General features: G+C 44.6%; 1 protein-coding gene across 3 annotated transcripts in view; it reads right to left on the bottom strand.

Moving 5' to 3' along the window:
- Nucleotides 1–12124, bottom strand: part of Pld1 (phospholipase D1) — a 207188-nt gene that overhangs the window by 111566 nt on the left and 83498 nt on the right. For all 3 annotated transcript variants that reach the window (XM_052180714.1, XM_052180716.1, XM_052180715.1), the window contains 4 exons: nucleotides 6681–6871; nucleotides 5688–5815; nucleotides 2331–2476; nucleotides 1759–1864 (listed from right to left, as the gene is read on the bottom strand). In XM_052180714.1, the coding sequence (XP_052036674.1) occupies nucleotides 1759–1864; nucleotides 2331–2476; nucleotides 5688–5815; nucleotides 6681–6840 (540 nt within the window). In that variant the 5' untranslated portion in view covers nucleotides 6841–6871. The remainder of the gene's footprint in view (nucleotides 1–1758; nucleotides 1865–2330; nucleotides 2477–5687; nucleotides 5816–6680; nucleotides 6872–12124) is intronic.

Raw genomic sequence — 12124 nt, forward strand, 5'->3', positions numbered from 1 at the left:
GTCTTTGTTGTTGTTTTTTCTGTCATTGCTGTGACACGATACCTGACCAGGGAGCATTTATTCTGGCCTATGGTGTGAAGAGACACAGTGCACCGTGGGGAGGCGCACAGTGGGAGCTGCCCAATTACACTGCACTCACAGTCCAGAGGCAGGGGGTGAACGCTGGGGTTCCGCTCACTCATTTTATTCAGTCCAGAACGCTAGCCCACAGAACAGCACTAACCATGGTCAAGGTGGAACGTCCCCCCTCAGTAAACCTAATCTGGAAAATTCCTCTCAGGCACATCCAGAGGCTTGTCCTCTAGGTCAAGGTGACAGGTTAACCTTAATGCTGACAAGGCCAGAGCTGAGTGTTTAATCCTCCATACTTAACAGAACTCGATTACTCATAATAGGTAAGTTTTGTTTCTTTGTTTAAAACAGGGTTCCATGTAGACCAGGCTGGCTTCAGCTTTTCTCTGTAGTCAAGGATAGCCTTATACTTCTAATCCTCCGAAGCTGGGATTACAGGCATGTCAAAACACATGGCTTATGTGGTACTTGGAATTAAGCCCAGGGCTTGGGAGCTCTAGGCAAGCCCTCTACCAACAAAGCCACACACAGCCCTAGCAACCCCAGAAGTGGTCACTTTAAATCTTTTCTTTTTAACCCAAATCTGTATTTGTTCCTATTTTAACATTTGAATTAATTCAAAGGTATACTACAACTTAAATTTTTTACAAGAAAAGAAAGGAAGATTTGTTAAAAGAAGATGAAAAAGACTTCTAGTCAAATGTAGTATCCTGCCTGGTTCAAACATGCGGAGGTGTGTAGGTGTGTACGAGGTGTGGGCTTCAGGCTTAGGGCAATGAGTCAACACATGTCAATCACACTCTTTCATTAAATCACAAAGCATTAATTTCTACCATCATCTACAACCAGAGTCAAATACATGCACACAGTCACGCTATACAGAACAGTATCATTTTATGCCAACATATCTCGGAAAGCATTTAGTACACACGTCTATAAAAATTTCAGACATATGACAACTCTAAAGGAAAAGTCAGGTGTTCTCTGCACAGTACACACATTTCAGACTCTAAGTCAGAACTGATAAAAATGAAAAAAAATCACTAATATGCTAATATAAATCTTGGTAGCAGCAGTCACTGAAGCAGGGTGGACAGAAATGCCCCCTTGACCTGTCTCTTCTGTCTCCTGTGTTTGTGCTCCATCTTACTGATTTCAGACCATAATCGCCCCTTCTAAGATGCAGGAATATGATTTTATATATATTTAAAATGAGCTATTAGAAATCAAAACAAATCTATGGAGATGTCTGTTTTTTAGCAGAGGGTCTCAGAAGCTCCTAGAACATGCAGAGTCTCCCCTTCCCCTCAAGCCCAGGGAAGGTCCACTGCCTCCTCCTCAGCTTGGAAGCCCAGAAGGTGCCTAAGTGCAGAGCCACCAGGGCAGCCGTCACTTGTGGAGGAGAGAAGAGGCAGATGACAGAGCCAGAGAGAAGGCTCCGCAGCAAGTAAAAGTGCTTCCCACACAACCCTGAAGACCTGGGCTTGATCTTCGGAAGCCATAGAAATATGGAAGGAAAAAACTGATTCCACAAAGTTGTCTTCTGGTCACCATCATCATCATCACTGTGCAAGCGTGTACACACACACATACATACATACACCCACACATGCAAACACACACATACACACACACTGAGTAATAAGTACAATTAAACTTTCACAAAGCAGCAGAACAAAGACTCACCCTCCTGCCAAAGAACTGTTCTTCCTGGATTGCGTTTTCTGATGAACGGGGCAGACTGGGCATCTCTCGGGGCTCTTCTTTGACATTTTGTCTTCTAAATGTATGTCTAAAATATATACACACACACACACACACACACACACACACACAATATAAACAGCGATTAGACTATTCTTTAAATATTTTATATTATCTTTCATGACATGCTTTAGCATCAATATTTTAGTATTATCTTATTTTATTTTCATATTATTTAAGTATTGTTTTAGTATTATATTTTGTATTAATAGTATATCCTGTCAATGTTTTAAAACAGTCTCATGTAGCTCAGGCTAGCCTCGAACTCAATGTAGCCAAGGCCAAGCCTTGAACTCCTGATCCTCTTGTCGGCTTCTCTTAAGTGCTTGCACAGGTTTGCATCCATGCACACAGTGGCTGACATGGCTGACTTTTAAAAGAGCTATGCATTTGAAAATAGCTACCAAAAATGCAATCGGTAGCCTGTGAAACGAATAAAATGTGTTTTCCGTCCACGTAACCGGGGTAGCTCTCTGTGGGCTCTGCCGTGTTACCTTTTGGTGGGGATGGGGATCCGGATGAAGGCTTTGTACTTGAGCAGCTCTCTGTGGAACTCTTGGAAGTGCTTGAATTTCCTCTTAACTTGCCACGTGAATTCCCCATGCGTTAACTCGATCGTGTACAGATTGATACTTGGCATCTATGATGACAGAGGTTTAAAAAGAAATGGTTTTATCTCAGATGGGGAAAGTTCTGAAGTTTCCCCACAACAAACAACCAATTGCTAAGAAAGATTAAAGCACACTCACGTTCAGTCCATTTATTTTGCGTTAGTGTTTGGCATTTTAAAAATAAGCTATCTTTATTAATTTGCTTAGAACCTCATTCACTGTGTCATGATCATACTCACAGTTTGCCCCTCACCCTCACTCCTCCTAGACCCACTCTCCCCCTCCCCTCTTCTCCCTTCCTCATTTTTAAAACTAAACTTCCCAGTCCAATCTGTGCAGTCCATAGACTCAAGTGACAGGGCCCCTGCAGGAGCACGGTGGATATACCAGGGGCTACCCACTTAAAGAAAGTTAGCTCTCTCCATCCCACTAGCCAGTCACTGTAAGCAGCATCTCCCTCCCTTAGGGAGCTGGGACCTGTGTATCACTGCAGGTACCGCTTTTTTAAAAGCAACCAAGTATAGATGTATTGTCTTAAATGTCCACATAATAAAGTACATGAAATGAGATAAACTTTGTATCATACAGATTCCTACAAATCCTTTTCCCTCTGTGCACACACATATCCACACACACTTGCACAATGGAGATGAAGGAAGCAGTTAGTGAGGCCCTGATGAACACTGAGGGCCCTAGTCACACACGGACCCCAAAGACGTATTGCAGATGGAGAGGAGGCAGGAGCAAGGGCCTATGGGAACACCTTCTTACCCCTTTTTACCTAAACAAACTGCACAGAGCATTATATCATCTCTTCTTAAAGAAAAGAGAAGAGAAGAAAAGAGAAGAAAAGAAAAGAAAAGAAAAAAAAGAAAAGAAATTCCAAGGTCTAGCCTTGTCTACACAAGGCCCTACATGAGGCACCTGCCAGGGTTCAAGGACACAGGAAAGATTGCTGCTGTGTTGAGAGTGCATAAGGCGATCATGATCTTATCAGTACTAGTGTTAAGTACTCAGACCCAGTGTTAGATTTTGTCAGTACTAGTGTTAAGCTCTCTTAGACTCAGTGTTCTGATGAGGGCACAGAATCCAAGAGGCTCAGTTACCTGTTCAAGATTTCAAAGCAAAGACACAAACTCAGCCCTGCAGCCCAGCTCCAGAGTCTGTGCATTTAAGCCCCACGCAGTATGCCTTGACCTCTAAAAGCTGCCAGGCAAAGTAAGAGGCAAAGGGCATCACAGAAGTGTGAGCCTGACACTGTAGGGGAAGCCTTTCGCAGAGCTCAAGCATTAGAAAGCCCGCAGTGAACAACCCCCATATGGAGACATGGGCTCCTAACTCAGCACTCCTGAGGTAGTGTTCCAGGCCAGCCTCAGTCCCCTAGCAACAATGTGTCCAAAATGTAAGGGCTAATTGGGGCTACATGAGAGCATCTCTGAAAAAGGGGAAGGGCAGGAGAGACAGAGACAGAAGGGGAAGGAAAGAAAAGAGTCCAGAACACAGGCGGACACCAGAGTGGTGCAAACTGAAGTCAGCACAGCAAAATCGAAACCACAGCTGCCCAGCAGCCTCCGAGATCCTGGAGGTGGGGGATGGGAGGCGGGGGTGGGGTGGGGGGTGGAGTCAACTGACCGAAGGTTATGATCCTGGGTGTGCTTGGAGGCAGAGGCCAATGCCAGCCTACGCAATCCTGACTAGATCTTAACCAGAGAGACAAAGGTCGCCGTTCTCCAACTGCTAGACCTGACTTGCATGAAATCCAAGCAGCAACAAGCAAACGACTTCCCAGACTATGTTCTGATCCATTGTGTTTCTGGGGACCCAGCTTCGCTCTGCAGAGTTAATTCATGCTAATTTTTTTTTTAGTGTTTAGAAAAAAAACAAAAGGGGTGGAGTTTCAGAGACTGGGGGGTGGAACTTCAGGGACTAAAGGTAACAACACCCAGGGGACTGAAGAGGCTACAGGGGGCTGGAGATTGGGGGTCTCAAGAACAAATCAGAGATTAAATTTTCCGGCAGAATTTTCTCTCAGCAGTGCGTTTGAATATAAATCGCATTTAAAAAAAACCTTTTGTTTTCCTTTTAAGAAATAAGTAGCATTCGTTTTTTTTTTTCTTGCTAAAGACGCCTTAGGAAAAGTAAAGTTTCTCTTGACTTAAACATTCTAACTTCAGTTAGAACAGATATTGAATGAAAATCGAACAAACAAAAGGAACAAAAAGGAAGGATGAGACCTCTCCTAGGTTTAGGGAAGGGAAGGTTTGTTGTAGATGGGGCATCTGAGAGAGCACAGAGTGAACCTGACCTCGATCTGGGCCATGCGAGGAGAAGGGGGGGGGGGGGGGAGAGGGCAGAGCCAGGAGGGTGAAGGGGAGGGTAACCAAATGGTTGGATCACACAGGGAAGGGCTCTGGAGAAAGGAAGCCCAGCCTTGGGCTGGAGACGTTTAGGATGTGGGGGAGGGGGCGGTAGGGACTGAGGGATGCTGGGAGAACCTGGCAGCCAGGTCCGCTTTGGTGTGTTAAATAGACTCCTCAGCCATTTGTCCTGGGTTTAAGACCTAACAGATAGATGCAAGCCAAAAGCCCAAGTGAAAAGACTACGGGAGAGAAAGAGCATCTTGCCAGCTATTAAATTAATAGGTTGCCTTGAACGATCTTTCTTGTGTGTTTCTTTCCATGCATTTACTTATTTTGTGTCTGTGTGTCTGCGGGCATGCGGGTGTCACAGCACTCAGGTGGAGATCAGAGTACAGTGGCCAGGAGTCAGCTCTCCACTCCCTGACCTGGCTTCAGAGGCCAAACTAAGGTTCTCAGTCCTGGCAGCAAGCGCCTTTCCCTACCGAACCACCTCACCAGCCCTCGAATGCTGTCCAACATAAAAATCAAGAAAATAAAGAAGCATTGTGGCAGCATAGATGCTCACACCTCTTCTTAACCCCGGGGAGGCGGAGGAAGGAGGGTCAAGAGCTGAAGGCTGAAGACCTCATCTCACAGCAGCCAAGGAACACTGGTTTTCACAAGGGGTCACAAGGGGCGGGGCGGGCGGGGCTAGGGGCGGGGCTGAAAGAGTGTATGAGAATGAAGCAAATTCCTGAGATGCAAAGAGAACTCAGAAGTGGTAACCAATGCCCAACCACAGTATGACAGCTGGGAGAAGGGAACTGGGTCAGTGGGTCAGCGTGGTTTGTTGACACTTAGTGGATAAAATGGAAACAAGATGAACCCAAATCGCCCTGACCCTCGAGGTCGACGTGAAGCGTTCCACTTCCAGTACTTGCGCTTTCACGGGACAGCCAGAGAGGTAGGTCTGGATGTTGGGCTCCTTAAACCCTTGAGTGTTGTAAATAGAAGAAAATGGGATGCACTCTGAAAAAGACAAAGGCGAAAGGTTATTCCAGTGAGAGGGAGGAGCAGCGTCGCACCTCACTGTGTAAAGAGTCACAGCTGTTATGATGGGGTTAGTGGGGCCCAGAGGGTGAAGATGCTGCCACCAGGCCTGATGACAACGGTTTCATCCACGAGACTCCAATGATTGTTTTGGGAAGGGAGCTGAAGTTAATCTCCTAGACCCCAGGAATGAGCTTTCTTAGGAGAGAAGGTCTCAGGACCAAGGGCGCCATCACTGGGCCTTGAGGTAGGGCAATGTTAATGGGCACTGAATTATTTCAGAGACAACATGAGGGGGCGAGAGAGGCTTCCTTTTAAAGTCTGGAAAGGCACTGCCCTGAGAGGTATCCCTTAGAGGAAGAGTAGGGGGACATCTGACGAGGTGATGGGAAGCCCAGAGAGGGACATGTAGAGAAATCCCCCAGACAGAGGAAAATAAAGGATGTTTGTATTCCTTCAGGACCGGGGAGGTTTTAAACCTTGTGATTCGGTCTGGGATAGCCTACACAAGAAAACAGAGGAACCAGGTACTGGGCAGGACCATAACTTAGGGACTGGGAAGCCATCGGACAGCACAGCCTAACTCTGTCCCAGAGCTGCAGGGACCATGTATCTTGCCATGTAGACTGTGGGGGATCTGGTGACTCAGAGTGACCATTGTCTTAATGAGACAGACCCATGATCTATCAGAACAATAAAAATAAATCCTTAGATAAGCAAGTCTGGGGAAGCCTTCTCTTCCCAAACACCTTGTCCAAGGAAGGAGGTCACTCTGGGTTGTTCCTCACTGTGCTCTGCCAGCCCTGAGGAAGCCTTGACCCCTCCCTCCACCGGCTGTCCTTACCTGCCTGAGTCTTGGGGTCTCCCGGAGATGCGTCATACTCCACCTCCTCTCCCTCAAAATGAAGCTCCCGGGTGTCGAGATTTTCTATCAGGTTGCTCATATCTGCGGCGATTTTCTGCAGTGTAGATGTGTTCACCCTGGACTCGCTTTTTAGTGACATGCTAACTTCTGACAGGGCAAAAACAGAGGGCCTGGGGAAGAAGGCGAAGTGTCACTCAGATACACTGGGCTGTGGAAATCCTTGGCACGGGGTTAGAAATCAGGTGTAGGTAAAACACATAAAAACAACGCAACCCTAGGTGAGGCATGGGCATTACAAAGAACCAATCTCTCAATCGATCTTCCTGCATCACGTTCAAACAATTCCCACCGGGTAGGCTAGCGTGGAGCAAAACCACTGTAGAGAACAGAAATACTACAACACTTCACAGAGCAAAATGCCAGCCTTTCTCTCGTTGTATTTTATGCACATGACTAAATGAGGATAGACTAGAGAGACCGGGATGCTCTCACGGAGAAGCTATCCTTCCTTGTTAAATAAATACGCTCAAATTCAGAATACAAAATAGCCTGGCATGGCATGGTAGCCTATCGCAGCTCCTTAGAGACTGAGGCAGGCACATCTCTTAGAGTTCAAGGCCAGCCCGGTCTACATAGTGAGTTCCAGGCTACCCAATAGTACATTAGGAAAATCCTGTTTAAAACAAGAAAAAAAGAAAGAAAGAAAGAAAGAAAGAAAGAAAGAAAGAAAGAAAGAAAGAAAGAAAGAAAGAAAGAAAGAAAGAAAGAAAGAAAGAAAGAAAGAAAGAAAGAAAGAAAGAAAGAAAGAAAGAAAGGAAGAAAGGAAGGAAGGAAGGAAGGAAGGAAGGAAGGAAGGAAGAAAGGAAGGAAGGAAGGAAGGAAGGAAGGAAGGAAGGAAGGAAGGAAGGAAGGAAGGAAGGAAGGAAAGGAAGGAAGGAAGGAAGGAAGGAAGGAAGAAAAGGAAGGAAGAAAGGAAGGAAGGAAGGAAGGAAGGAAGGAAGGAAGGAAGAAGAAAAGAAAGGAAGAAAAGAAAGGAAGGAAGGAGGAGGAAAAGAAAGGAAGAAAAGAAAGAAAGGAAGGAAGGGAGGGAGGAAAGAAGAGAGAAATGGAGGGAAAGAGGGAGAAAAAGGAGGGTGGGAGAAAGGAAAGAAAAGAATAACGTGTGTAAAATGTATAATATATGAAAAATAAGTAATACTTTCTTAAAGAAAATCAAGGGAATTTCCCACATCCAAATATGTAGATTTAAACATCATTTCTTATGCTTTATGAGATGTCTGCCTCACGACCTGAGTTTTATCCTAGAACCCACGCTGCAAGGACAAGCGCTGACTCCCAGGAGGCCTCTGCACACCGTGCACGTGCAATAATGAAAAGAATATAATATCTAAGATAACATAACCTTTCTAGACTTTGTCTGGAACTGATTGCCTATTAAAGTGCACTATCACTCAGAGATGTGAGGTTTTGGCCATGACCTGGCCCGGGTGGTGGAGTATGTGTCTGGGAAGGAAACAGATTAATATACCTATTCCTAAAGATAGCAGAGGTGTTCGGGTTATTATTTCTCTCCCCCTTTTTGAGAAAGCCGGCTTTATTTCATCCTGACAGCTAATAACATGAGTCGTTGCACATCAGCGCCCAGGGAGAGGGCTTCAGATGGATTTTATTTTTCCTTTAAATATGGAGGATTAAGCGGTCAGCACTCCCACTAGAGCTGGATGAAAAGTCCGTATCGCCCAATAGAAATCATCTCTGATCCAGCCAGGCCTGAGCTGGGAGTCTCCCATGGCTAACTCTTCTGCGCATGCTCATTCTCTTCTGCGCATGCTCACAAACGTTAAGTTGGCACTGTGTGTGAGAAGCAATGGCTGAAAATGTAAAGCTGGGACCCGTGAAACAGACAGCTCAGAATAAAACCACTCGCCCTGTAAACCTGGCAATCCTGTTCAACCTCTGGATCCCTGGTGGAAAGAGAGAACCAAGTCCCGGAAGTCATTCTCTGACCCCCACACACACACATGTGTCAGTCACACATGCGCCCATGTATGCATACACACATGTGAACACACACGTGTGCATACACACACACACACACACACACACATCCATACACATGTGCACGTCCACATAGGAAATGTGAGGGTGAGTTAAAGAACGCCTACCTTGGGGCTTGGGGAAACAGCTACACAATTGCTAGTTCATCCCAAGATGCCCCCTAGGCCTTGAACTTCCTGAGACTAGAATACCCTGAGGGGAGGATTCCGGGCTGGAGTCTCTCTGACAGGTTCTATGGAGAGGCTGGGTGTGCCTTGTGGGGTCAACTTAGTCATCTCTTATGATAACAAGTCTCCAAAACCCTAGATGCTGCTGTGTCTGGTGGAGACCTTGTTTGGAAATGCAGAGGCAGGGTAGAGGAGAGGAGTAGGGCTTGCCCTGTGTCTATGATTATACATCAGAATCAGAGTTCCCTGTGAACTGGTTAACCAGCCTCCTCTCTCTCTCTCTCTCTCTCTCTCTCTCTCTCTCTCTCACACACACACACACACACACACACACACACATACACATTTCCAAATTATCCTTCTAATTATTGGAGATGCAAGTACGGATATTCAGTTGTGCCCCCAGGCGAGCCTTTGTAAAGGTTGGCTATATCTAAAGGCATGAACAGGAAATATCATTTTCCTACAATTCAGTGTCCAGAGGACAAAGCCATTTCAGTAACTTCGTCCTCTACAAATTTCATTCCCAAGGCTTTTTAGCAATAAAACCTTAACTCTATATAAGAGATACCATAAGGCAGGTTAGCCTCCAAGACAATTTAACTAATTTAACCATCTTCCTGTCTCCAGGAATGACTTCAAGTCCTTTCCCATTTAAATAAGAGAGTGGGCAGTAGAGCAATTTTCAGCCTAAATCACCTAAGTAATGTTTGTTCAGCTTTCACTGGGAAGGCACTGCCTTTGGCCACAGCTAAAATCTGTGTTTCCTCTTCTCCTAATCCAACAAAGAGCCACTTGTCAAAAGCCAACTCGAGCCAGGTTTCCCATTATTTAAAAGACAAGTAATGAGAAGAGGAAGGGAGATAAGGAAAACCAAGTCAGAAATTACATCATAGTGTTATTTGTTAATTTTTAAAGATTTTAGAGATTCTTATTGATTGAATAGTCTTATGATTAATGTTCCCAACTTTCTCAGTATAGCTTTCCTCTTTTAGTAAAGTCCTAGAATATTTTTTTAACTAATTATCATCCAGAAACTAATCTAGATGTTGGGGTAAGTAGAAGAAAAGCATTGGCTTGAGCTGAAATAAATATCTCCTTTCCAGCTGAGAGAAAAGACGCTAACACATGGACAGTAAAAGAAAAATGAGGAAAGAAACCACCAGTCGAAGAAGAGATTGTTTAATATAAAGCACCTATTGTACTGTGAGCATAATTTTAATGCAATTATGTTAGTTGATTTTATTTATTTAATTTTGTCATCTGTAATTTACTTCAGAGGTAAGATTACATTGTGAAACTTGGGTATTTGTCCAAGGGCACGCAACTTGTGATAAGGTCACCTCTTACTTTTTTTTTTTTTTAAGATTTATCATTTTTACTTATGTGTATGTATGTCCATATGTGACCAATTGCATGTGAGTGTTTAAGGAGTCTAGAAGGCATCAAAGCCCCTGGAGCTGGAATACCAGCCTTTGTGAGGTACTCCCTGCGGCTGCTGGGCACTGAACTCAGGTCTTATGCAAGGGTAGTACATGCTCTGTCTTGGTCAGCGTTCTATTGCTGTGAAGAGACGCCATGACCACGGCAACCCTTATAAGAGAAGGCACTAGAACTTCAGAGGTTTAGTCCATTGTCACCATGGCAGTGAGCGCAGAGGCCGGCAGGGTGATGGACGCGGTGCTGGAGAAGGAGCTGAGAGTTCTCCATTCACATCCACAGACAGCAGGAGAAGAGAGCCTGGCTTGGGCTTTTCAAACCTCTTTGGCCCAAGTCCAGGGACACACTTCCTCCATGACCACCTCTCCTGGTCCCTCCAAAGTGGTGCCACTCCCTGGTGACAGAGCCTCTGGAGGCCATTCTTATCCAGATCACCACGAGATCCTAACCATTGACTGATCTCTTCCATGAAGGGCTGACTTTTAAAAGCAGATGTGACTGGTTCTAATGGGTTACAAACCTAGTTATTGAGGTTCACAGGCATTGGTCTTATTTTATGAATTGAATGGCTAAATATTTCATCTTTTCTGTGAAGTCTGTTCTCTCTGACAATAGGGCATGTCCTCTGGTTTAAATACAACACCTTGAGGAGGATCATCTAAACCCACAGTCACTACAGTAATGGGAACATGTCAGGACAGCCTCCTGAATTTCCTTGATCCATAATATAAGACAAAAAGAAATTTAGGGGACCTAAAGGGTCTACAGATTTACACACTGGATCATGAAGATGTTACCACCAACTTCAGGAAATGGAAGGCATGGTTTGAACACTACTCTTTATTAGGTGCTTTGCATTATGTCATGAATTATTACCCCACAATTCTACCATTGGTATTCATTTTTAAAACCAAACGGTGAGCCCGTATTTATTCCTATGCTGTCAATTCTTCACTTATTAGTCAATGTGTTGTTTTAATTAAAGCAATTTATCTTGAAGGAGAGCAGCTACCATGGTTACAGCCTGAGTTATCCAGCACTGGAACACGCCTGCCCTTCACTGTTGACATTGGAGATAACATAGTTTATTCTCTTATCTCTTTATAAGTCTAAACTGTCCCCCCTCTCTGTCTCTCTGTCTCTCTGTTTCTCTCTCTCTCTCTCTCTCTCTCTCTCTCTCTCTCTCTCTCCCCCCTCTCTCTCTCCTCTCTCTCAGAACAGATGATGCCAGGAGACAGATAAGAGCAGCTGGGCTGTGTATCTGGGAGATAAACAATCTTTTCCTTTTCTTTCTTCTTTTTTTTTTTCTGATTCTGAATACTAGAATTGAAATTCTTTGCAGCAGCTATTTAATAATCTCATCACTCAGGGAAGGAAGCAGAGGAACAGGGTTTTCTTTTCATCTTTCAACAGGACTGGGAACAAAAACAGGGATTTTCCTTCTCACATAATAAATACATATTAGCTAAAATAACAGTAATATTGCCAGCTGCAGTCATTGATGTTACGGTAAACATTAGTGTTAGTTAACATTTGCTAAGTATAGCCTACATCTCAGGCATTACACAGTTATCAAATCCAGAACCATCTTGGGAACTGGGTCCCACTAGCAGCCATACCAGCTTAGAAAAGAGAGGGTCCCATGAACAGGAAGTGAGTAAGTTAATCTTTAACTCCAAAGTTCAACTAACAAGTAAACCACCTGGCTAGAGGTGGGGGAGGGAAGGCCACTGAGAAACTCTCAGAATAAGATTAAAG

Source organism: Apodemus sylvaticus, chromosome 4 (assembly GCF_947179515.1).
Source record: "Apodemus sylvaticus chromosome 4, mApoSyl1.1, whole genome shotgun sequence".
NCBI classification, from domain to species: domain Eukaryota; kingdom Metazoa; phylum Chordata; class Mammalia; order Rodentia; family Muridae; genus Apodemus; species Apodemus sylvaticus.